The sequence below is a fragment of the Pseudophryne corroboree genome, chromosome 6, assembly GCF_028390025.1.
Source record: "Pseudophryne corroboree isolate aPseCor3 chromosome 6, aPseCor3.hap2, whole genome shotgun sequence".
Classification (NCBI taxonomy): Eukaryota; Metazoa; Chordata; class Amphibia; order Anura; family Myobatrachidae; genus Pseudophryne; species Pseudophryne corroboree.
In genome coordinates, this window is record NC_086449.1 from 43,661,282 (window position 1) to 43,687,475 (window position 26,194).

The following is a 26,194-nucleotide window of genomic DNA, read 5'->3' on the forward strand; positions in this document are numbered from 1 at the left end:
GTAGCTAGCGAGCGATCAACTTGGAATGACCCCCATGGTTTTGCCCAACTGCTAACAAATTTGCTGCTGTGATCAACTCCCTAAGTTAGGGGGGGCAATGTGTCTAGCTTTCCCTTTGCAGTATATCACTATGTCAGTAAGAATATTTTGCAATCTCCCCATATTATGCTGAATTTTTGGAATACTTGAAACAAAAAGTCCAAGGTTTGTCCATACCCCAGTCAGTAAGATATCCTATGATGTGTCAGCCTCCTCTTGTAACTGAGTTGCAAACCCGGAAATCTATTTAAGATGGCAGGTGGCATGTAGGGGCATCTGTTTTTGTGTCTATTGGCGGTATTGCAAAGGGCAGCTCTTCCGATAAGAGCTCTCATTCGTGTTTCGCTCAGGTCCCTGAACTTCTGGGTTTATGACCTGGGAGTCCATCTGCACATGCGCAGAAGGATGAGGCGGCCGTTGGGCATGCTGAGAGGGATCCGATAAAATCCCTCACACAGTGCGACACCGAAAGAAGCCCTTAGGCTATAGCTGGCACTACCCTCCGCGTCGGAGGCCTGGCGCCGGGGCTTTAGTACATTTGAAAATGCAGTTAATATCCCCCAAAAAGGGGATTTTACCGTATTTCTGCTTTAGTGCATCCCGCCCAAAATATTATACGTACATAGATAAAATATATTCAAGCATATTAGCAATACTACTCATACAGTATCCCAGCAATTTTCACTGGAGATGAAGGCATCTGGAACACTTTCCAAATAATTTCTCTAAAATAGAGACAAGCCATGGTGTAATACTGCCAAATATATAAATGTATAAAAGAAATGGTCACAAACAGAAATCCAAAATGGCCACTTACAGAAGTTAAAAATGAATAGACTTACCTGTGTGTTGTGTATGAAGGCCTCCAGGAGATCGTATCACCACTGTATCAACCATCACCATCCAAGATGACGAGAAGTCCACCCAAAATGTTTTGTCACACAGACTTCCTCAGTCTAAGCGACAATACATGAACTCTATGTGACAAAACAAGTTCGACGTCTTCCCGCGTATTACATCGTCCTGGATGGTGGTTTCGCCTGACACCATGGTTATATAACAGTGGTAGATGTACTAAGCCTTGGAGCGTGATAAAGTGGAGGGAGATACAGTATAAGGGTCTATTCATGAAGCAGTGAAAAGTGTGGAGAAGTGAGCCAGTGGAGCAGTTGCCCATGGCAACCAATCAGCATTGAAGTAACATTTATAATTTGCATACTATACAATTGTACAGAGCGGCTGGTTGGTTGCCATGGGCAACTTCTCCACAGGCTCACTTCTCCACTCTTTTCACTGCTTCATGAATAGAGCTCAAAGTACCAACCAATCAGCTCCTAACTGTCATTTTTCACACACACACAGGCTGTAACATGGCAGCTAGGAAGCTGATTGGCTGGTACTTTATCTCTCTCCACTATATGTCTCTCCCCCCCACAATCTAGACATTCATATGCAACAGTCAGATTGTTATCTTCTGTCAGTCACTTTGAGTGAGCACAAGGATGTGAAACGCGCGTCGGTTGCCATAAACAAGCCGGTTTACCTCTAGCAGTGTCTCATTGATCAATAAGATCTCCTTAGAGGTACACAGTACGATGGATAAGCCGCCTCTGTCTAACTCCATCAAGCCATGTAGGAGCCTATGAAGAACAAGCATATGTACATACATACATACAGTACTTTGATATGCAACCGTATTACACAAAGCTGTCCCTATCTTTGTTCAGCCACTAACCTTACGAGTGTATCTTTCCCGGTGATATCGCCTCCTGCTGGTGAGCTGTGTGTTGCCTGGGCTCTGACGCACTATGAGACAGAGCAGCAGTAGCAGCAAAGTCCTGATACAGACAGTTGTTACCACTATGACATCACAGCATGACCTCACAGACAAACACACAAACAGACCAATGCGTTTTCTATATGCATTTTCATGATTGGGGTTCTGGCCCTGCACTTGAAACCCCGCCAGTATTTTAGGTTGGACATTGAAGAGTTTGTGTACCAAGGGCCTAATTCAGACCTGAGCGCTGCTGTGCGTTTTCGCGCATGCGCGGGCGCTGGCGTATGCCAGACAGCCAATGGCCATCTCAGCCCAGCGATCGCCTCTGCCTGATTGACAGGGGGCGGGCCGGCGGCATTTGGCCGCCGTTTTAGGGGCAAGGTCCGGGCAACGCACTAGCCCTGTGCTGGGCGTCCCCCCGCATGTCTGAGTAACTGAGTAACGGCTACGATCAGGTCTGAATTAGGCCCCAAGTTTGGTCCAGAGCCATCAGGGCTGTAGAATCCTATGAAGGACAAACATACAAATATACATATATAGATAAGATTCCACCAAATAAAACCTCTTATGTGACCTGGACGGTGACTACTGATGTGAATTTGGATAAACTTACTACCATATTAAATATCCTCATTTATTTTCATTATAATCTACAATAGAACGCTAATACATTACAGCAATTTTACTACCATAGCCTGTAAGCAATTATATTTAAGCAGACATAATATGACGATTTGTAATAAAATTGTAATAAAATACACCGTATAAATCAAGACAGACCTCAGCTCTATTGCACACGTTATTCTTTACAAAGTAACTTAATTGTTACATTAATTATTAATTGTATTATGGGCCCTACACACTGACAGATCCTCCGCCGAGCTGCCCGACGGCGGATACGGCCGACGGACGACCCGGCGGCGTGGGGGGGGGGGCAGCGAAGGGGGGAGTGAAGTTTCTTCACCCCCCCCGTCACCTGGCTCCATAGCAGTGCAGGCAAATATGGACGAGATCGAGATCGTCCATATTGGCCTGCATGCACAGGCGACGGGGTATTAGCGATGAACGAGCGCGGGGCCGTGTATTGTTCATCGCTGGTGCCTCCACACTCAAAGACATGAACGGTATCTCGTTCATTAATGAACGAGATCGTTTATATCTTTCAGTATTATCGCCCAGTGTGTAGGGCCCATTAGATCACTGTAAACAAGGAGGTTGAAAGTGTTTATTATTCCCAGACAAGGAACACTATAAACTCACTGCGCACCTGGCCCGACTGTTACCGCACCAAGAAGCAGAATGAATTTGTGTGCAGGGAGTGTGGATTTTTGTGGGTAAAGCTGGGAAGGTACAGGGAGGGGGTTCGACAGACACGGGAGTGTCACTGACAGCGGCTGCATCCAAAGACGCGCGGCTACTCACACAGGAGTCCACCGCCAGACGGAGAAACCGCACCTGCCAAAGGGTTGGTGAACGTTTCGATGATGCATCTGATGGTGCATTTAAAGACACACCAAGATGGATTTCCACAGGCGCAAGGCACTGCAAGTGAGTGTACCAATTTTCAATAAATCATCCGCTGCGTTTGCATAGTATATGGCCGGCCACACCCAGAGCCGGCCATAGGCATAGGCAAACTAGGCAAATGCCTAGGGCATTTGGTATGCCATGGGGCACCAGCAGCTTCTGCTGATTAAAATGATATGCAGCATGCCTATATTCTGTGTGTGACTGTGGCTGAATCTGCATACAAAATGCTATGTTACAGTGTATTCCTGGAAATCACTTTAATGTAGCATGTCGTATGCAGATACAGCCACAATGTGGTGTGGTGTTATGTGAATAAGGAGCAATTCAGTGTGATGTACTGTGAGGAGTAACGTATATAAGGTAAAGTGGTACTACTGTGTGATGTAACGTGAATTAGGAACACTGTCGCATGGTAACATATGAATAAAGTTGCACTACTGTGTGGCGTAATTTGAATTGGGGTACTATTGTGTGGTCATGTCCCTTCCTAGCAAGAACACGCCCCTTTTCGGGCTGTGCGCTGAATGTGCGCACTGTTCCTATTTAAAATATAGGGGGTAGGAGCACCAAAATAAGGACTGCTATGGGTGAGGGGTGATGGCGCTGGGAAAGGGGTGCAGGGTAAGAGGCAGAACTAGCGGCGGTGCTAGGGGGCAACAGCCAAAATCTTGCCTAGGGCATCATATTGGTTAGGGCCGGCTCTGGCCACACCTGGGTGTGACTCAGAATACCGCCCTAAGGGGGAAATGTACTAAGCAGTGATAAGAGCGGAGAAGTGAGCCCGTGGAGAAGTTGCCCACGGCAACTAATCACCACTGAAGTAACATCTATAATTTGCAAACTATAAAATGATACAGAGCTGCTGATTGGTTGATGGGGCTACTTCTCCACTGGCTCACTTCTCCGCTCTTATCACTGCTTAGTAAATGTCCCCCTAAATCCGTTAACCCAGCTGTTCATTTTGATTGGCAGGAGGGTGAAGTTTCTATAGAGACAAACCCATGTTCCTGCTCAGCCAGGTACAGTAACTCACCCCCTGTTAGAGTGACAATGTATAATTTGCGTGCACAGTCTGGAAGCTGAGGAGAGGGTGGGGCCCTCGGGCAGTGAGGCCCACTGAGGATTTCCCCTGTTTTCTGGTGGGCCAGTCCAACCCTGACCATAAGACTTGTTTTTTTGTTTGTTTTTTAACACATATTAAGGTTCATTTTCACTTTACATATAACAGCTTGAACTAAAATAATAAAAGTAATGTATTGTATGTCCCACTGCTAAAAATGTGTGCCCCATTCTGATAATGCTTTTCTCCCCTGAGAAATCATTTTGTATATCTGCATGTCATGCTCATTCATGTAAATGAGCGCACAACTATCCTTAACCATTTGCCTGGCGTGGTAGCATCAGATATGACTACACCTGGCTGGGCTTTTCCTGTTCCTGTTCACCATGCCAGCAGTCAGAAATGCCCACTGGGCAGCTGCTTGAAGATAATCTTCCAGCAGCTGCCAATCTCAGGAGGACCTTCCAGCCCCTCTGCTTCCTGGCGCCCTATGCCAATGCCTGCAGAGAGAAGCAGCCATCGGGAATATGTCAATTTGTGATGTTCTAATCATTGATTGACCTATCTGATTATTGATTGACTGCTATATCGGCTGTCGATGTTTAAACCGATGTTTATACTGTAAAAATGTTTACTTTTTTTTTATTAAATCATGTTGGATATGTTTCAAATAAATGTTCTTAACCTAATTCAATCATTAAAAAAAAATAGACAATTTCTGTGCAGTTATTGGAAAAATATTAGTCAATTAAGTGGTTAATTCAGCATAAACAAAAGTGACACAAATTGTTATGTGCAGACAATGACTTACAGCATGACATGTGCTTGTGTACAGGTGACACAGGGATGAGGACAGAGATGGAACCTATGAGAAAGCATTTGCTGGCCATCAGTGTTTTTCAGTGGGTGCTCACCTTCCTTCTAATGGGTAAGTTGGACAAAAGGCAACTTAACGTCTACCTGTATATGTCATGGGCTTTTTTAAAACCTAACAATGCAATATACAGGCAGTACCATACATACCACCCTTGTGTGCCCCTACCCCATTGTGTTATAAATACCTTAGACATGAATTCAATTGTGTTGACTGAGGAAACTCTGGAACTAATGTCATGTGATCATTCTTAGCCAATGTACTAAAAGCTGGCAGCTTGATGATGTCACAAGAAGGTGTCTCACTGAGCATGCTCTTACTAGTAAAATATAAAATCCCCCCGATGGCACTTATTACTACTTACACTCAGGGGTTGGACATAGGTGGCTTTCAGACCTCCCTATAGGGGACAAACAATTAAAGAAATACCCAGAGCAACACATTTCCAGAAATAAAGTGTTCAAAATCACACTAGAATTTGTACACGTTAGGTAGTACTGTATTTTATAAAAGACACTTCAAAAATATAAATGCACAATAACCACAATAATATATAATGACGTTAATAATCACAGCAGCCACCCTTATTAATGGCTATAAGGCCAGATTGTTCCTTCGCAATCTCACGCACTAATACAATGCGGTTTGCCAAACTGGGGAAACATTACTTGGTTTTGCTCGAACCCCATAGAGGGGCAAGAAAAAAATGTGTGACATATTCCTTCTGTACTTATTTCCTATGTATACAGCTTAATTGAATTTACCCCATATAGTCATATGGAACCCTCTAAGGAACCTGTCACCAAATTCAATTGTGAATGAATTGACAGAAATAGGCGTCCAGAGACATTTGAGTTAGATTTTTCAAAGTACACGCCTGAGGTGTAATATAGCAACTTAAAAAAAAAAGAAAACCTGCGGGGAATCGTAGATGAAAACGCCCTTATCAACAGCACTAGCAGCTTATGTAGATCATGAGTGTCTTGGCAAGTACTCTTGAAATGTTAGTCAGAGTGATCCCAAGAATTAACAATATCCGATTGGTCAAATAAACATGGGTCCACTTTTTTGTAATTTCTGACGCATTTCGCTACACTTAAGTTCATCCGAGCAATAAACATACGGTTGTTTATATGATATCGATCGATCTATCTATCTATCTATCTATCTATCTATCTATCTATCTATCTATCTATCTATCTATCTATCTATCTATCTATCCATCTATCTCTGATTGTGTGTTGTCCATTCAGATACGTCTTCCATGTGCAGTTGTGTGAAGCTTCCATTGCATACTGGGCATACATTTAAAATAATTTTAGGAGACACATTGATTCTTTTAATCTTCTTATACACGTCTAGATGGATGTGAGAAAATGAGGTCTGTGACAATTAAGATAGCTATGTCTCATTTCCTGTGTCAAATATGTACTTTTTATACCCATACCCATATTCATCCAATTTGTCTGTTTGTTCACTCTCCATAACATGTCCATTGCTCTTTCCCTTTGAGAGGTATTTCTCATACACTTATGTGATTGAACTTTTCACAACAAACGGTGAAGCCGCTGATATATGAGACTGTCACAACTGCACCCATTACAAGTGGTTAACTGAATGGTGTTTGCCTATATCCATGTGGATACTTCTATAATAAGAGACTGCTACTTTTATACACGCATTGGATGCTGTATTTCATTGCTGCTGACAAAGTGATACCACTAATTCATATCAGTCTTGAACATATTATTTGTTCCTCCAGCATATTAATTCTCGATACTGATTAGATTTTAGCTATTGTTTTATGCATTTGCATATATATATATATATATATATATATATATATATACATGTTTTTAGTGTCAATTGTATAATACATTTTTTAGTCAGCTCTCAGGTTTATTATTTTCCCTGCTATTTTGCGCAGCCTGCTTTCCTGTTCACCCAATACTGTGTTTAAATCAACCTTAATATTGTTAATACATATGCAATTGTGTAATGTTGTCTGTTACCCTTTAGATAATGTATTTGTGTTAGACATAGTTTCCTATTGTTTTCATACACCACAGTGGACCCTCAGAGGGTGAGTCATATAAGGTACCATTGTCTATGTTTGTTTACTCCCTATTGTCCAAAAGTGAGCTGACCAGATAGGGTGGCTCTCTGACTGATGTAATCACCTTGATTAGAATATGTCTTGTATTCCAATGCTGTAAGATCCTAAGACACAGAGGTCACACACACCCCAGCAATATGTAGCTTCTGGAGGTATAAGTAGAGCTACCCAGAGAGCTGGAGAGAGATTCTTTGATCCCAGGCTAAGAAGTGATGTTCTGCCAGGGATCTGCTTCGGGACCCATTATATTGGATTTATCTGGGACTCTGTATTGCTAGAAGAGACTCTCTGCTCCCAAACTAAGAAGTAATGTTCTGTCAGGAGATTGTGGTGGGAATTGTCATGTGGAATTGGATTACAGAAGTGTGCTGAACTGTGTTATAATAACCTATTCTGTCAATAAACCACGGTTGGTTTTTCATCTACTACCAAGCTTGAGTGATTTTGAACCCGATATCCTCACATTGGACCGTAGGGATCTCTAATCTACATCTTAAACATTCCTATTACACTTAGTTTTAATGTAATTTCGGGTGATTTTAGATCTCTTTGACCAACCAGCCAACTATCTGATGGATCCGGACAGGACAGTTAGGAAATACAGTATATGCTGCTGAAAGGTGTCTAGTCAATGAAACGCGTTGAAGTAAAGGGGACTGGGCTGTATTTATTACAGAAGAGGAACCACCTCCGCACTACAGGGCAATAAGTAGGTGAAGGATACCCGGTGTACTGTATAGGGCTTCTCACCCTCTACAGCCGAATGCTCTCCGGTAGGTCAGCCTTATCCATTGTCCCTGGTGTCTAGGTACCTTGAAATGGCTTAAGTAAATCACCTAGACAAATAGTAAGTGTTAGACCTAGGGGCAGTCCGACTGCAAGGCACATACAACACTGCGTACCACCGCTATATAAATATGCCCAGTTTACTTTCATTGCAGGTCCTTTAAGCATATGTTACTCAAACATACAGATTGTAAGGTACCTTAAGTTTTAGCATGCTACCAGAAAACAAGTTTTTATTTTTCGGACGCAATTTACACCTAAGCTTTCGGCGTCAGTTGTGTCCAACTCTCTACATGTACCCGACAGCAGGCATCTATCTATCTATCTATCTATCTATCTATCTATCTATCTATCTATCTATCTATCTATCTATCTATCTATCTATCTATCTGTCATTAAAGTGTTGCATTGTCATGAAGATTCGCCTAACTCTCCCGTCTTCCACCAGGAATCTTTTTCACCGTAGTCCTTGTGTATATGCTGTTCACGTCCTTGTGGCTGATCCCCGTGGTCTACTTCACCTATCTGCTAATCGATTGGGACACTCCAGAAAGAGGTATTACCGCTATTTCATTCATTTTCTGTCAGACAACGTCACCACCACCGACACATCTAAGGCCGTTTATTTGCCTTTTTTTTTAATCACTTTTCCTCTATGATCTGGAACCAAAAGGAAAAAAAAAAGAAATGTGATGAAAATTTCACCCTGAAAACCCGCTGTTCAGTGCAACTTTGCACAAGGGACGTTTCCTGACAAAGGGCGAGATTTATCACAATTTATCACAGCTTGGGGAGAGATAAAGTGGAGAGAGATAAAGTACCAACCAATCAGCTCCTAACTGCCATGTTACAGGCTGTTTTTGAAAAATGACAGTTAGGAGCTGGTTGTTTGGTACTTTGGGGGTCATTCCGAGTTGATCGCTAGCTGCATTCGTTCGCTGTGCAGCGATGAGGCAAAAAAACGGCACTTCTGCGCATGCGGCGCAATGCGCAGGTGCGACGTACTATTACAATGAACGATGTAGTTTCACACAGGGTCTAGCGAAGTATTTCAGTCGCACTGCTGGCCGCAGAGTGATTGACATGAAGTGGGTGTTTCTGGGTGTCATCTGACCGTTTTCAGGGAGTGTTCGAAAAAACGCAGGCGTGCCAGTAAAAACGCAGGCGTGGCTGGCCGAACACAGGGCGTCTTTGTTACGTCAAAACAGGAACTGAATAGTCTGAAGTGATCGCAAGCGCTGAGTAGGTTTTGAGCTACTCTAAAACTGCACAAAAAAACTTTGCCGCCGCTCTGCGATCCTTTCGTTCGCACTTCTGCTAAGCTAAAATACACTCCCAGTGGGAGGCGGCATAGCGTTTGCACGGCTGCTAAAAACAGCTAGCGAGCGATCAACTCGGAATGACCACCTATATCTCTTTCCACGCTTTGATAAATATCCCCCAAATTTAATTTATCACATTATTATATCCAGATCGCTCAGCCTAGAGGGAACACTGATTGCATTTATTGACTAAACCAGGTATTCCGGATGTTTTTCTTCCTGCAGGCGGCCGTAGAACAGAATGGGTGCGGAGGTGGACAGTGTGGAAGTATTTCAGAGACTATTTCCCTATAAAGGTGACCAGTCACATTCTTCATGTTATGTGCTGTATTCCTCTCATTCTTAGTGATGTCCTCCTCATATGTTATCTTATTACTGTTGTTCCACCACCTACAGTACTTCAGATATAACCACTTGTTATTACAATCTAAAAATATTTTTGGTGACTTGTACTGTACTTATTGCCGAAGACCCACGATTAAGGTCACATAGTTGGGCCCCCGGATTATTTAGCAAAGCACAATATGCATTGGTACTTGGACTAATATTAGATTTGTAGATCTCTACTCACATCCAAACAGCAGCTCAATGCAGGGGTATAAGTTCATGCCAGGCGCCCTGAGGAGAAATAGAAGGTGGTGCCCCCACAGTGGTTCCGGCTTGCACAGGTGCTGACGTCCCAGTGACTTGCCGATTGTACATCTGGGAGAATAAAGATTCCTTATTGCAGCTAATTGTGGCGATAAGGAATCCTTATTTTCAGGTGCTAGCTGCAAATGATAATAAATAGAACCATGAGGAGGGGTTTTTATCAAAGCTCAGAGAGAGATAAAATTGTGAGAGGTGAAGTACCAGGTTTGAAAAATGACAGGAGTGGATTGGTTGGTACTTTATCTCTCACCATTGTATTTCTCTCCAAGCGCTGAGAAATTACCCCCCCCCCCCCCCAAAAGTTTTATTATAATAATTAGTGCATTTTCTTAAAACCCACTTCTGCTTTCCTTTCTTTCCTCATATGAGACACAGCAGCAAAGCTGTAAATCATTGTACACACTTCGATTTGTTATCGGACACTTTCCAGACTCTTTAGCTGAAGGGGTCTACGAAGGAGGTTTCTGAGCTTGGACAGCAGTCAGCAGTGACTGCAGCAAATGACTATGAAATGAGTGGAGAGAGATCTTTTCTAGTTCAACTTTTTATTGAACCTCCACAGCTGCTGCAGTGCACCCAGCTCAGCCCTGACAGGAACTACGTCCTCGGGTGCCACCCACACGGCATCTTATCCACCGCCTCCTTCTGCAACTTTGCCACCGAGGCCAATGGCTTCTCCGACCTGAATCCCGGGGTCCGGGCCTGGCTGGCTGTCCTCGCCGGGATCTTCAGGCTGCCTATTTACCGTGATTATATCATGTCTGCAGGTGAGGAGATGACAGACAGGTAAATAGTTTAAATGACCAGTTGGATTAAGGTTGTTTGGTTTGTGCCTTCCTATTGGTCGGTGCGGACACGTCTTCTTCGGTATCACGGAAACCCTGTCCATAAGGCAGCACTGGTAATGATGATGAAAATTTAGGGGTGTGTGGTCTCAAACCTTTTTGGAAGTAAAGCAAAAAAGCAAGCAACTGGGCAAAACCATGCGGCACTGCAGGTGGGGCAGATGTAACATGTGCAGAGAGCGTTAGGTTTGGGTTGGGTGTGTGGAAACTGAAATCTAAATTGCAGTGTAAAAATAAAGCTGTCTAACATATGTGGGCTACATGCAAAAGCAGCCAGTATTTAACCTGCACAGAAACAATATACATGTATTTGCTCCCCTTGCATGGCAACATGGTTTGTTCCAGAGACAAGGGGGGGTAATTCAGACCTGATCGCTGGGCTGCGTTTTCGTACAGCCTGCGATCAGGTCTAAACTGCGCATGCGTATGCACTGCAATGCGCAGGCGCGTCACATGGGTATAAAGCAGATCGCCGCTCAGCGATGGGTTTGTGCAAAGGATCCATTTGCACGGGCGTTTGAAAGGAGATTGACAGGAAGAAGGCGTTTGTGGGTGGCAACTGACCGTTTTCTGGGAGTGTTTGGAAAAATGCAGGCGTGTCCAGGAGTTTGCAGGGATTGTTCCTGACGTCAGTTCCGGTCCCGGACAGGCTGAAGTGATCACAGCGGCTGAGTAAGTCCTGGGCTGCGCAGAGACTGCACAAGATTTGTTTGTACAGCTCTGCTACACATGCGTTCGCACACTTGCACAATTACACTCCCCTGTAGGCGGCGACTATCTGATCGCAGCAGTGCAAACATCGCCTATTAGCTATCAGGTCTGAATTACCCCCAAAGTGTTTGCTTTTTTTGCTTTACTTACAAACTTTAATCAGGCCCATGTTACTAAGCACAGATTATTCCCCTCAGTACCCTATCCTGCCTTGTGCTGTTGGAAGTAGACGTAGAATAACTTATCTCTTTTTAGTGTAAACTAAGTGAAGGATATTTATGTCCGTTCTTGACCTCTTTGTGGGGGTGTGGTTCATTAAATCGACAGTGTCTAGGTCGACAATGTTTAGGTCGACCACTATAGGTCGACAGTCACTAGGTCGACATGGATGGAAGGTCGACAGGGTTTCTAGGTCGACATGTGCTAGGTCGACAGGTCTAAAGGTCGACATGAGGATTTTTTTTTTTGTGTCGTTTTCTTCGTAGAGTGACCGGGATCCCAAATTAGTGCACCGCGTCCCCTCGCATGGCTCGCTTCGCTCGCCATGCTTCGGGCATAGTGCCTTTGCTCCGCTACCGCTTCGCTCGGCACACTTTACCGTTCCAATCGTAGTCCACGTGGATCGTTAAGTATGAAAAAATTCAAAAAAAGATTAAAAAAAAAAAAACTCATGTCGACCTTTAGACCTGTCGACCTAGCACATGTCGACCTAGAAACCCTGTCAACCTTCCATCCATGTCGACCTAGTGACTGTCGACCTATAGTGGTCGACCTAAACATTGTCGACCTAGACACTGTCGATCTTCAGACCGGATCCCCTTTGTGGTGGGGTTCTTAAAACACAGATTTTCGTTATTTCAACATTGTTCGTTGTACACCAGGGGCGTTTATAAACCAGACATGGGTTTACAATAGAGATGTGCGCGTGTTTTGGTTCTAATTTCATCGTCGTGTTTTGGTTTTGCAAAACCACCCTCAAGTGTTTTGGTTTGGAATTCAGATTTAAAATCTGAATCTTGGGTATTGTATTTTTTTTAAAATTGATAAAAACAGCTAAAATCATGGAATTTTTGTAATCCAAAACCCGAAATTCGGTTTTAATGTCTGAATTCCGAACCGCATGAAGATACGAATCAGGAATCGGTGCAGATCAACTCCGGTGAACCGGACCGAGACTTGATTTGGTACGTGACCGCAAAACTCGAGTGGGTTTGGATTTCTGAAGAACAGAACCGCACATCTCTAGTTTATAATACCCAGCTGTGAAGGCTAGGAGCAGGGCCGGCTCTACCATTAGGCAGCTTTAGGCAGCTGCCTAGGGCGCTGGAATCTTTAGGGGCACCACTGAGCCTGCCTATTACAAAATTAATGATGTCTCTAAAAGAAACATACTTGTACTTAATGCAAGTAGTGGCTGTGGGACAGATAAGTTACACTGTCATCTGAAGGGCTGGGAAGTGGGTATTGGTGGTGGTTGGGGGCAGTAGGCTGATATTTTGCCTAGGGTATCGAGAAACCTTGCACCGGCCCTGGCTAGGAGCAATCTGAAGAAGCTGTGTCTGACATCCATTTGTCTGCTCTCTGATATATTCAGTCTTTCCCGGCCTTGACCTCGCCCCAAGAACTTAGTTCTCCACCAGCAGCGATGTCCCACATTTCTCATACGTCCTAGAGGATGCTGGGGTCCACTTCAGTACCATGGGGTATAGACGGTTCCGCAGGAGCCATGGGCACTTTAAGACTTTTCTAGAGTGTGAACTGCCTCCTCCCTCTATGCCCCTCCTCCAGACCTCAGTTTAGAAAATGTGCCCAGGCAGACTGGTCGCACTCCTGGGGAGCTCTACTGAGTTTCACTGAAAGACTTTATGTTAGGTTTTTTATTTTCAGGGAGACTGCTGGCAACAGTCTTCCTGCTTCGTGGGACTTAGGGGGAAGAAGTAGGAACCAACTTCCTAAAGAATTTCATGGCTCTGCTTCTTGCTGACAGGACATCATTAGCTCCTGAAGGGTCCTGAACACTAGCTGCGGCTATGCGCTCACTCCCACAGCACGCCGTCACCCCCCCTAACAGAGCCAGAAGTCAGAAGACGCGTTAGTATTATTACCGGAGATCTGCAAGAGGGACCTCCAGTCATCGTGACGGCTCAAGGTACCGCGCAGCGAGCGGGAACGCTGTGCGGACATGCTATCCATACACAGCGCACAGCAGGGCGTGGAGGGGGGGGGGGGCGCCCTGGGCAGCATGAAAAAATACTGTGACTGGAAAAAGGTAGCATATTGGGTCGTGGCACAATCCTACACCCCCGCCAGTATAAATATTTTAGTGATAAATTCTGAGGGGAAACGCGCCATTACAGGGGGCGAGGCTTCCTCCTCAGTCAGCCAGCACACTGCTCAGCGCCATTTTCTCCACTTCTGAACCAAGTATCAGGGTGCAAATAAGGGGGGGGGGCACAGTGTAATTTGGTGCTTTATTGTTCAATTTGGCATTATAAAAGCGCTACAGGTCTCTGTGGACATTTTATATTACACAGGGATTTTAGTCATTAGCGCAGAGTTGTGAACTGGCAAATCTTTTCTGTGTCCTTCTGACAGATTTTATTGTGGGTCTGTCCCCTATAAGCCCCGGAGTCAGTGGCGGATTTAGGAGGGGGGGGGGGGGGGGGGACCAAGGCACGTGCCCCCCCTGTCATTTAGGAATTGTTGTTGTTGTTTTTTTTAAAATGCGCCGTTAAATAATGGCCGGCGGCCGCGCACCCGCCCGATACAATTAAGAGGCTGCTGGGGATGTCACTCAGCCACTGTAATCCCTCCCTCCCCAGTGTCAGCTGCTCCAGGCCAGTGTTCCTCCTGGAGAAATGTAACATGCAGTGGCAGTGCAGTCAGTGCGGAGGACTGGAGCCGGGCAGGAGGCGGAGCTTCCCAGGTTCAGACCCACCGCCACCGCTGCTGAGGGACAGCGCACCGCCGCCACTGCTGGGAGACAGCACACCGCCAGCCTACCCAGACACAGCACACTGCCCGCCAGCCCCTGGAGTTACACCACGGCGCCATCCGCCGCTGAGGGTCCGGGACATCGCGCGTACTCCCAGCCAGGGCAGACACGAAGAAAGAAGACGCACGCTGGTACTGCGGACCGGATGCCCAGGCCAGCAAGCAAGAGGACGGCCTGGCCCTGCATTCTTCACTGGTGGTCACTGTCAGTGTCTGGTGAGCGGTGTTTTGCTGGGTGAGGGAGAGTAGAAGGCCTAGGAATTTAGGAGCCTCAGCCTGCTGCTGAGGTGGGGAGTCTCAAGTGGTGAGGAAAAGACCAGGTGCTGCTGGGGAGGGAGAACCGAGGAGCTGTGCTGTGACTGTGTATTGGAGGGAGAAGGCAGAAGGGCCAGTAGCTGGAAGCTAGGGGCTGCTGCTTAGGAGGGGAGACTGCTGCTGGGGAGGGGTTGAATGGTGAGCAAGCTGTACTAAGTAGGGGGGGAGGGGGGTACTTGAAGTCAGGAAGTAGACTGTATAATGCTGCTGCTGCTGAGTGGGGGAGTGGGTGAGATAGCCCAACCACTTATGGTGCCCCCCCTATAATTTTTTTCTGGATCCGCCCCTGCCCGGAGTGTCTGTGGTGTGTTTGTGCACGTGTGTGACATGTCTGAGGCAGGGAGCTCTTCCCCTGAGGGAGCCATTTTAGGGACACAGAGTTGTAATGTGGTGGCGCTGCCGGCACACCACGAGCCTGAATGGGTGAAAGAGTTACGTGATAGTGTGAATCATATCAGTAAGAGATTGGATAAGTCTGAGTCTCATGCAGAAACCAGGAGAAAATCCGTGGAAGATGTGATTTTTAATAGTTCTGCCTTTTCATCCACAGGGGACCCCTCTGGGTCACATAAGAGGTCATTTGCACAAGTAGTACAAACTGATACCGACACGGACTCTGATTCCTGTGTCGACACTAGTGATTCCAGGGGAATAGATCCAAAATTAGCGAAAAACATTCAGTACATGATTGTTGTTATAAAGGAGGTCTTAGAAGTTACGGAGGCCCCTCCTTTACCTCAGGAGAAGGCTTACTTTTATAAAGAAAAGAAAATTAATGTAACTTTTCCTCCTTCTCATGAGCTGAACACTATCTTTGAGGGAGTCTGGGCAAACCCTGGAAAGAAATTTCAGATTCCCAAAAGAATTCAGGTTGCTTATCCTTTCCCGGCAGAGGACAGGAAAAGGTGGGAGTCACCCTCCATTTTAGACAGTGCCCTGTCACGATTAACAAAAAATCGCCTGGGACGGCTTCACTAAAGGAGCCGGCAGACCGCAAGTTAGAGACTACGTTAAAATCTATTTATGTGGCCAATGGGACACTACTCAGGCCTACCATTACCTGTGCGTGGGTGAGTAGTGCTATTGAAAAGTGGTCAGAAAACTTGTCATCAGAATTTGACACAATAGATTGAGACGAGATTCTCCTAACGTTAGGTCATATCAAAGACGCTGCTGCGTATATGCTAGAAGCCATGAAAGATATTGGGCTCTTGGGATCAAAAGCCGCTACCATGGCAGTCTCAGCACGGAGGGCGTTGTGGATTCGCCAATGGAATGCTGACGCGGATTCCAAAAGGAATATGGAGGCTCTCCCGTATAAAGGTGAGGCCTTGTTTGGAGATGGTCTGGATGCTTTAGTTTCTGCAGCTACCGCAGGTAAGTCGACATTCTTGCCTTATGCTCCTGCGCCGGCGAAAAGGACACATCACTCTCAGATGCAGTCCTTTCGGCCCAATAGATAGAAAAAGGGTAAAGGTTCCCCTTTCTTTGCGGGTAGAGGAAGGGGAAGAGGAAAAAAGTCCACAGCATCTCCAGGATCGCAGGTGCAGAAATCAACCCCTGCTTCTGCCAAATCTGCAGCATAACGCTGGGGCTCCCTTGCGGGAGTCCGCTCTGGTGGGGGCACGTCTGAAATTTTTCAGTCAGTTCTGGGTTCAATCTGGCCTGGACCCGTGGGTCTTACAAATAGTGTCCCACGGGTACAAACTGGAGTTTCAAGACGTTCCCCCATGCCGATTTTTCAAATCGGCCTTACCAGCTTCTCTCCCAAACAGGGAAGTAGTAGCAGCAGCAATACAAAAATTATGTCAGGATCAAGTCATTGTCCTGGTTCCCTTGTCACAACAGGGAGAAGGGTTTTATTCAAGCCTCTTCGTAGTTCCGAAGCCGGACGGCTCGGTCAGACCGATCCTAAACCTGAAATCTCTGAATCTCTACCTGCAAAGGTTCAAATTCAAGATGGAATCTCTGAGGGCAGTGATTTCCAGTCTGGAGGAAGGGGATTTCATGGTGTCAGTGGACATAAAGGATGCCTACTTACATGTTCCCATTTATCCTCCGCATCAAGCTTATCTGAGATTCGCGATACAGGATTGTCATTACCAATTTCAGACGTTGCCGTTTAGACTCTCCACGGCACCGAGGGTGTTCACCAAGGTGATGGCGGAGATGATGGTCCTCCTTCGACAGAAAGGAGTTAATATAATTCCTTACCTGGACGATCTCCTGATAAAAGCGAGGTCCAGGGAAAGCTTGGTGCAGAACATTGCACTCTCCCTGACAGTACTTCAACAACACGGTTGGATCATAAATTTTCCAAAGTCACAGTTGGAACCGACGACAAGATTGTCCTTTCTGGGGATGATACTGGACACAGAAGTACAGAGGGTATTTCTTCCAGTAGAAAAGGCTCTGGAAATCCAGAGAATGGTCAAACAAATTCTGAAACCAACAAGAGTGTCGATTCATCAATGCATTCGGTTGTTGGGAAAGATGGTAGCGGCCTACGAGGCCATACAGTTTGGCCGATTCCATGCCAGAGTATTCCAGTGGGACCTATTGGACAAGTGGTCCGGATCCCACCTACACATGCACCAGAGGATAATCCTGTCATCCAAAGCCAGAATTTTGCTCCTGTGGTGGCTACACAGTTCTCACCTACTAGAGGGACGCAAGTTCGGGATTCAGGACTGGGTCCTAGTAACCACGGATGCAAGTCTCCGAGGCTGGGGTGCAGTCACACAGGGAGAAAGCTTCCAAGTGTTATGCACACCAGTGCCTGCAGGAAAGTACTGGTGTCAGGACTGTTATGCACTCCAGTGCCTGCAGGAATGTACTGGTGTTTGAACTGTTATGCAAAACAAATGGACTCACAGACAGACTAGGGAATATGACATAACGTACACAGAAGGTGGTAGGGTAACAAAATACACACAACGTGAACAGAGAAGCCCAGAGGCTAAGGAACTGGGTATCTCCCTTGTATTAGAACTGCTCAGATGTGAAAAGCAAGATGTTGTGTTTTAATACATAGAAAACCCGAAATGCTGTTGCTAAGGGCAACAGCAAAACCCTAAAGGGTTACCAACGGGTGTGGCAGTAAACTCCTTGGTCAGAGATGGAATGATAGACACAAGGAGATTCTCCACAATCCTAATTCTCACTTGCAGTGCACAGGTTCGGTTTACTGCCACTAAACTGACCCCTGACACCTAGCACAGTGAGACAGGATTAGACAGGCAAGTCTTAGAATACAGCCGCAAACTTGCTAAGTTCACAGAGTAGTAACAGAACTCCAGCAAGCTAAACGACTGACTCCAGTCTTACTGCTAGGTCTGGATTGGCAGAGTGTAATACCAAATCCCCAGGCCTATTTGCAGTAAGCAACAAACAAATACAAAGCTACACAGTACTGGCTAACTTTCAGAAACTGACTAACCAACAAAGATTCAGCAGCATCTGCTTACCCTGAAAAGAGGCCTTATAAAGCAGGTGCTGTCCACGCCCCACTCAGACCTCACAGACTGTGAGCACAAAAACCAGCACCGGATCCCCTGCCATGCACAGAGCCTATAACCACTGCACAGCAAAAGACCCGAACCGGAGTATCAGCTGCGCTCAGGTTACTCCGCTAGCACTTGTCTCCCGGTTGCCATGACGACGTGGCAGCACAGGGCAGGAGACCCTAACAGTACCCCCCCTCTGACGAGGGGTCAAAGAACCCCTACCACCGGGTTTATCGGGGAACTGCGAGAAGAAAGAGCGTATCAGTCTGGGGGCATGAAGATCACAACTGCGCACCCACGACCGCTCCTCCGGGCCATACCCCTTCCAGTGCACCAAAAATGACAGCCGACCCCGAACCACCTTGGAGTCAAGAATCCTTTCAACAACAAACTCCCTCTGGCCACGTATCAGAAGAGGGGAAGGTCTTCCACTGGAAGAAGGATTACTAATCGCCCGTTTTAAAAGGGAACAATGAAATGTTTTATTGATACCCAAAGAACGGGGCAGATCTAACTGAAATGCCACCGGATTGATAACCCTGGTGATCTTATAAGGGCCGATGAACCGGGGGCCTAACTTATGAGATGGCTGTCTCAACTTCAAATTCTTGGTAGACAACCAGACGAAGTCTCCTAATTTGAAGCTGCAGGGTCTTTTCCGCTTATCAAAAACCCTTTTGGTCACTAATGACACAGACACAAGGGCTTTCTTCACTTTCCGCCAAATACCTCTAAGGACCGAAACCACAGAGGAACCACCAGGCGTGGAGTCCAGGGGGTCAAAAGAATTGGCCTTAGGATGATGCCCATACACACAAAGGAAGGGAGAGATCCCTGTAGCAGAGTGAGCCGCGTTGTTATAGGCAAACTCCGCCATGGACAGATGAGCAACCCAGTCAGTCTGACACTTGGAGACATAACACCTGAGGAACTGCTCCAAGGACTGGTTCACCCTTTCAGTCTGCCCATTAGACTGCGGATGGTAGCCCGACGACAAGCTGACAGAAATCTGGAGATCGGAACAAAATGCCCTCCAGAATTTGGCCACAAACTGGGATCCGCGGTCAGAGACCACATCAAGTGGCAACCCGTGGAGACGCACAACATGCAGCATAAATAATTCAGACAGGCGTCTGGCCGATGGCAGCCCAACCAGTGGAACGAAGTGCGCCATCTTCGAAAACCTGTCAACGACAACCCAGATGGCTGTCATCCCCGAGGATTTGGGCAAGTCCACCACAAAATCCATTGAAATGTGGGTCCATGGCTTAGATGGGATAGAGAGTGGATGTAGTGGGCCAACAGGAACCCCTCTAGGAGTCTTATTTCGGGCACAGATGTCACATGCCCGAACCCACTGATCCACATCCTTAGCCACCGAGGGCCACCACACCGCCCTAGATAGCAACTCCCGAGTTCTGGCAATACCCGGGTGACCTGCAGACTTCTTGGCATGGAATTCCAGGAACACTCGCTGTCTTAACCTAGGAGGCACAAACAAAAGACCTACCGGAAGGTCTGGAGGAGCCTGCTCCTGTGCTCTAAGGACTAATGATAAGAGGTCCTGGGTAATGCCCACTTTAATACATGATGGGGAAACAATGGGCAACGGCTCCTCGGTGGTCTCCTGGATTGGAGCAAAACTCCGCGAGAGCGCATCAGCCTTGATGTTTTTTGACCCAGGGCGATATGTTATCAAAAAATTAAAGCGAGCAAAAAACAAAGCCCATCGTGCCTGCCTGGCATTGAGACGCTTCGCTGACTCTAAATATGCCAGATTCTTATGGTCAGTGAGAATTGAGACCACAAACTTAGCCCCCTCAAGCCAGTGTCTCCACTCCTCGAGTGCATCCTTAATAGCTAACAATTCCCGGTTACCCACGTCATAATTCATCTCGGCAGGCGAAAATTTACGGGAAAAGTAAGCACAGGGATGAAGGCGATTATCTGACACTCCCATCTGAGAAAGCACTGCCCCAATACCCATCTCAGAGGCATCCACCTCCACCACAAAAGGACGCTCTGGATCTGGGTGTCGCAGCACCTTGGCCGAAACAAATGCCCTTTTGAGACGGGCAAAAGCCGCTTTAGCCTCACAAGACCAGTGAGCAACATCCGCCCCTTTCTTAGTGAGTGCCACCAAGGGCGCCACTATAGACGAAAATCCAGCGATAAATCGTCTATAAAAATTCGCAAAGCCCAGGAAACGCTGAAGCGCCTTCAAACTAGTGGGCTGCACCCAATCCAGGACTGCCTGTACCTTGGAACCCTCCATTTGGAAACCTTCTGGGGAGATAATATATCCTAGAAATGCGATTTGCTGAACTTCAAATTCGCACTTCTCCAGCTTCGCCCCAAGCCGGTGGTCTCTGAGTTTCTGGAGGACTAAGCGTACATGCTTCCGATGTTCCTCCAGGGAATGGGAGAAGATTAGGATGTCATCTAAGTATACAACTAAGAATCTATCCAAATATTCCCTGAGCACATCATTCATGAAATCCTGGAAGACTGCCGGGGCATTACAGAGCCCAAAAGGCATCACCAAATATTCATAATGCCCCGAGTGGGTATTAAAGGCAGTCTTCCATTCATCCCCCTCTCTTATTCGGATTAGATTGTACGCACCGCGTAGGTCAATCTTAGAAAAAATGGTGGCAGTACGAAGCTGGTCAAACAAGACCGAAATGAGAGGCAGTGGGTATGAGTTTTTAATCGTGATACGGTTCAATTCCCTGAAGTCGATGCAGGGTCGCAACGAACCGTCCTTTTTACCCACGAAGAAGAACCCCGACCCAACTGGAGACTGTGAAGGTCTGATAAATCCCTTAGCCAAGTTCTCCTGAATGTACTCTGCCATAGCCTGAGTCTCAGGACGTGACAGGGAGTACAACCTGCTCTTGGGAAGCTTAGCATTTGGCAACAAATCAATGGCACAGTCATAGGAGCGATGGGGAGGTAGTACCTCTGCAATTTTTTTGGAGAACACGTCCGCAAAATCTGCATAACACCCTGGCAATCCTGGCAAACTTAGCTGCGAGAACCTGACTGGAAGGCTCAAGCAACTCCTGAAACAATCAGTACTCCAACTAAGAATCTCCCCAGAGACCCAGTCAAATTGAGGATTGTGGGCCCTTAACCAGGGTAACCCCAACACCAATGGGGCAAAAGTACAGACAGTCACATAAAAGGACAATTTTTCAGAGTGTGTGGCTCCAATAAACAAAGAAATCTGGCTAGTGCAAGAGGTAATTTTACCTTGGGATAATGGTTCCCCGTTTAACCCACAAATCTCAATTTCCGATGCCAAGGGTACTAAGGGAACAGAGTGTTTCAGGGCGAATTGGCGGTCCATAAAAACCCCGTCGGCCCCACTGTCCACAAAGGCCTCAGTCTTGACAGTTTGACCGAGGATCTTCAAAGTCACCGGAATGATAAAAGTCTTCTTGGGAAATTCTGACTTCTGGCCTGACAGGATATTTCCCATCACCCTCAGGCCCTGAAGTTTTCCGGCTTTTCTGGGCATGATACTACCACATGACCTTTATTCCCACAGTACAAATACCACCCCTGCTGTCTCCTCCGCATCTTCTCACGCGAGGAGAGGCGGGTAGCCCCAATCTGCATAGGCTCCTCGGAAAATTCCTCAGAGTCTGAGGTTCCCTTGGGAAGGAAGGAAATCTCAGTCTCCCTTTCAAGCCTACGCTCTCTCAGCCGTCTATCCACCCGGATGGATAACTGCATGAGCTGATCCAAGCTATCAGGCAAGGGATGTTGTACCAGTTGGTCCTTTATCTGGTTAGAAAGACCTCTTCGGTACTGGTGTCTCAGGGCTGGGTCATTCCACTGGGTATCATGGGCCAACCTCCGAAACTCCGTACAGTAAACCTCAACTGGCCTTCTCCCTTGCTTAAGGATCGAAATCTGAGCCTCGGCTGAGGCCGTCTTGTCAGGGTCATCATACAACATGCCCAGTGCCGTAAAAAAAGCATCAACACTTTTAAGCGACGGACAGTCAGGCTGCAACCCATATGCCCAGACCTGTGGGTCTCCTTGTAGCAAGGAAATCACTATGCCCACCCGCTGAATCTCCGACCCAGAAGACTGAGGCCTAAGCCGGAAGTATAGCTTGCAGCTCTCCTTGAAACAAAAGAACTGCGAGCGATCTCCAGAAAAACGATCCGGGAGATTTACTTTCGGCTCCTTAACCCCTGCAGGTGCTGCTGCTGCGGGAGCTCCGCCAGCAGCCTGGGAGGTGTGCATTTTAATGGACAAATCATTACATTTTTGAGTCAGGACCTGCACCTGATCAACCACCTGTTGCAACGTATTTTGAGGGGTATGCTCCATATTCCCACAAAATTTCAACAGGAGTATTTGGCTGCTGAATATGTTATGCACACCAGTGCCTGCAGGAAAGTACTGGTGTCAGGACTGTTATGCACTCCAGTGCCTGCAGGAATGTACTGGTGTTTGAACTGTTATGCAAAACAAATGGACTCACAGACAGACTAGGGAATATGACATAACGTACACAGAAGGTGGTAGGGTAACAAAATACACACAACGTGAACAGAGAAGCCCAGAGGCTAAGGAACTGGGTATCTCCCTTGTATTAGAACTGCTCAGATGTGAAAAGCAAGATGTTGTGTTTTAATACATAGAAAACCCGAAATGCTGTTGCTAAGGGCAACAGCAAAACCCTAAAGGGTTACCAACGGGTGTGGCAGTAAACTCCTTGGTCAGAGATGGAATGATAGACACAAGGAGATTCTCCACAATCCTAATTCTCACTTGCAGTGCACAGGTTCGGTTTACTGCCACTAAACTGACCCCTGACACCTAGCACAGTGAGACAGGATTAGACAGGCAAGTCTTAGAATACAGCCGCAAACTTGCTAAGTTCACAGAGTAGTAACAGAACTCCAGCAAGCTAAACGACTGACTCCAGTCTTACTGCTAGGTCTGGATTGGCAGAGTGTAATACCAAATCCCCAGGCCTATTTGCAGTAAGCAACAAACAAATACAAAGCTACACAGTACTGGCTAACTTTCAGAAACTGACTAACCAACAAAGATTCAGCAGCATCTGCTTACCCTGAAAAGAGGCCTTATAAAGCAGGTGCTGTCCACGCCCCACTCAGACCTCACAGACTGTGAGCACAAAAACCAGCACCGGATCCCCTGCCATGCACAGAGCCTATAACCACTGCACAGCAAAAGACCCGAACCGGAGTATCAGCTGCGCTCAGGTTACTCCGCTAGCACTTGTCTCCCGGTTGCCATGACGACGTGGCAGCACAGGGCAGGAGACCCTAACACCAAGAAAGATGGTCAAGTCAAGAAACTTGTCTTCACATAAACGTTCTGGAGTTGAGAGCCATTTACAACGGCCTTCTACAAGCGGTGCATCTTCTTCAAGATGAACCCGTACAGATCCAGTCGGATAATGTAACAGCAGTAGCGTACATAAACCGTCAGGGCGGAACGAAAAGCAGAGCGGCGATGGCAGAGGTGACAAAGATCCTCCTCTGGGCAGAAAGACATGCAAGAGCTCTGTCGGCAATTTTCATTCCGGGAGTGGACAACTGGGAAGCAGACTTCCTCAGCAGACACGATCTCCATCCAGGAGAATGGGGCCTCCACCAAGAAGTCTTTGCAGAGGTGACAGGTCTTTGGGGAGTTCCTCAAGTAGACATGATGGCATCTCGTCTCAACAAGAAGCTTCAGAGATATTGTCCCAGGTCGAGAGACCCTCAAGCAATAGCAGTGGATGCACTGGTGACACAGTGGGTGTTTCGGTCGGTGTATGTCTTCCCTCCACTTCCACTAATTCCAAAAGTTCTCAAGATCATAAGAAGAACAAGGGTTCGAGCGATCCTCATTATCCCAGACTGGCCAAGGAGGGCTTGGTATCCAGATCTTCAGGAGTTACTCATAGAAGATCCTCGGCCTCTTCCTCTTCGCGAGGACCTGCTACAGCAGGGGCCGTGCGTGTATCAAGACTTACCGCAGCTACTTTTGACAGCATGGCTGTTGAGCGCCGGATCCTAGCCCGAAAGGGTATTCCCAAAGAAGTCATTCCCACACTTATTCAGGCCAGGAAAGGAGTAACGTCTAAACATTACCACCGTATTTGGAGAAAATATGGGTCTTGGTGTGAATCCAAGAAGGCTCCAACGGAAGAGTTTCAGTTAGGACGTTTTCTCCATTTTCTACAGGCGGGTGTGGATGCGGGCCTAAGATTGGGTTCAATCAAGGTCCAGATTTATCAGTTTTCTTTCAGAAACAATTGGCCTCCCTTCCAGAAGTTCAGACGTTCGTGAAAGGGGTTCTGCACATCCAACCTCCATTTGTGCCTCTGGTGGCACCATGGGATCTTAACACGGTGTTGCAGTTCCTTCAATCGGATTGGTTTGAACCTCTACAGGAGATAGAGTTGAAGTTTCTCACTTGGAAAGTGGTCATGCTGTTGGCCTTGGCATCCGCAAGGAGGGTGTCTGAGTTAGGGGCCTTGTCTCACAAGAGCCCTTACTTGATCTTCCATGAAGATAGGGCTGAGTTAAGAACTCGTCAGCAATTTCTTCCAAAGGTGGTTTCCTCTTTCCATATAAACCAACCTATTGTGGTGCCAGTGGTTACTGACACCTTCGCTGCGTCAAAGTCTCTGGATGTGGTGAGAGCTTTGAAAATTTATGTCGCAAGGACAGCTCGGATACGGAAAACAGAGGCTCTGTTTGTCCTGTATGCTCCCAACAAGATTGGGTGTCCTGCTTCTAAGCAGACCATTGCGCGCTGGATCAGAGGTACGATTCAGCACGCTCATTCCACGGCAGGATTGCTGTTACCGAATTCCGTGAATGCCCATTCTACTAGAAAGGTGGGCTCTTCCTGGGCGGCTGCCCGGGGTGTCTCGGCTTTGCAACTTTGCCGAGCAGCTACTTGGTCAGGGGCAAACACATTTGCCAAGTTTTACAAGTTTGAGACCTTGGCCGATGAGGACCTAAAGTTTGGTCAATCGGTGCTGCAGGGTCATCCGCACTCTGCCGCCCGTACTGGAGCTTTGGTATAACCCCATGGTACTGAAGTGGACCCCAGCATCCTCTATGACGTATGAGAAAACAGGATTTTAATACCTACCGGTAAATCCTTTTCTCCTAGCCCGTAGAGGATGCTGGGCACCCAACCCAGTGCGTACTTTACCTGCAGTAGTTAGTTTGTTGTAGTTACACAAGTGTTGTGTTACAATTATTTTCAGCATGTTGCTGCAATAGTTCATGCCCATTGGCATGTGTTATGTTGAATGCCATGTTGTGCGGCATGGTTGAAGTGTGAGCTGGTATGAATCTCACCGTTAACTTTAAAGTAAATCCTTTCCTCGAAATGTCCGTCTCCCTGGGCACAGTTCCTATACTGAGGTCTGGAGGAGGGGCATAGAGGGAGGAGCCAGTTCACACTAGAAAAGTCTTAAAGTACCTATGGCTCCTGCGGAACCGTCTATACCCCATGGTACTGAAGTGGACCCCAGCATCCTCTACAGACTAGGAGAAAAGGATTTACCGGTAGGTATTAAAATCCTGTTATTACAAGCCAATAATTCAACTAGTACAAAGCAGCAGGATCACCACTGCCCGGTAAGGAAATAAAGGGATAATGGGGAATTTGTCC

General features: G+C 46.7%; 1 protein-coding gene across 2 annotated transcripts in view; it reads left to right on the top strand.

Moving 5' to 3' along the window:
- Nucleotides 1–26,194, top strand: part of MOGAT3 (monoacylglycerol O-acyltransferase 3) — an 81,610-nt gene that overhangs the window by 6,894 nt on the left and 48,522 nt on the right. For both annotated transcript variants that reach the window (XM_063930157.1, XM_063930158.1), the window contains 4 exons: nt 5,245–5,337; nt 8,634–8,741; nt 9,733–9,803; nt 10,721–10,925. In XM_063930157.1, the coding sequence (XP_063786227.1) occupies nt 5,245–5,337; nt 8,634–8,741; nt 9,733–9,803; nt 10,721–10,925 (477 nt within the window). The remainder of the gene's footprint in view (nt 1–5,244; nt 5,338–8,633; nt 8,742–9,732; nt 9,804–10,720; nt 10,926–26,194) is intronic.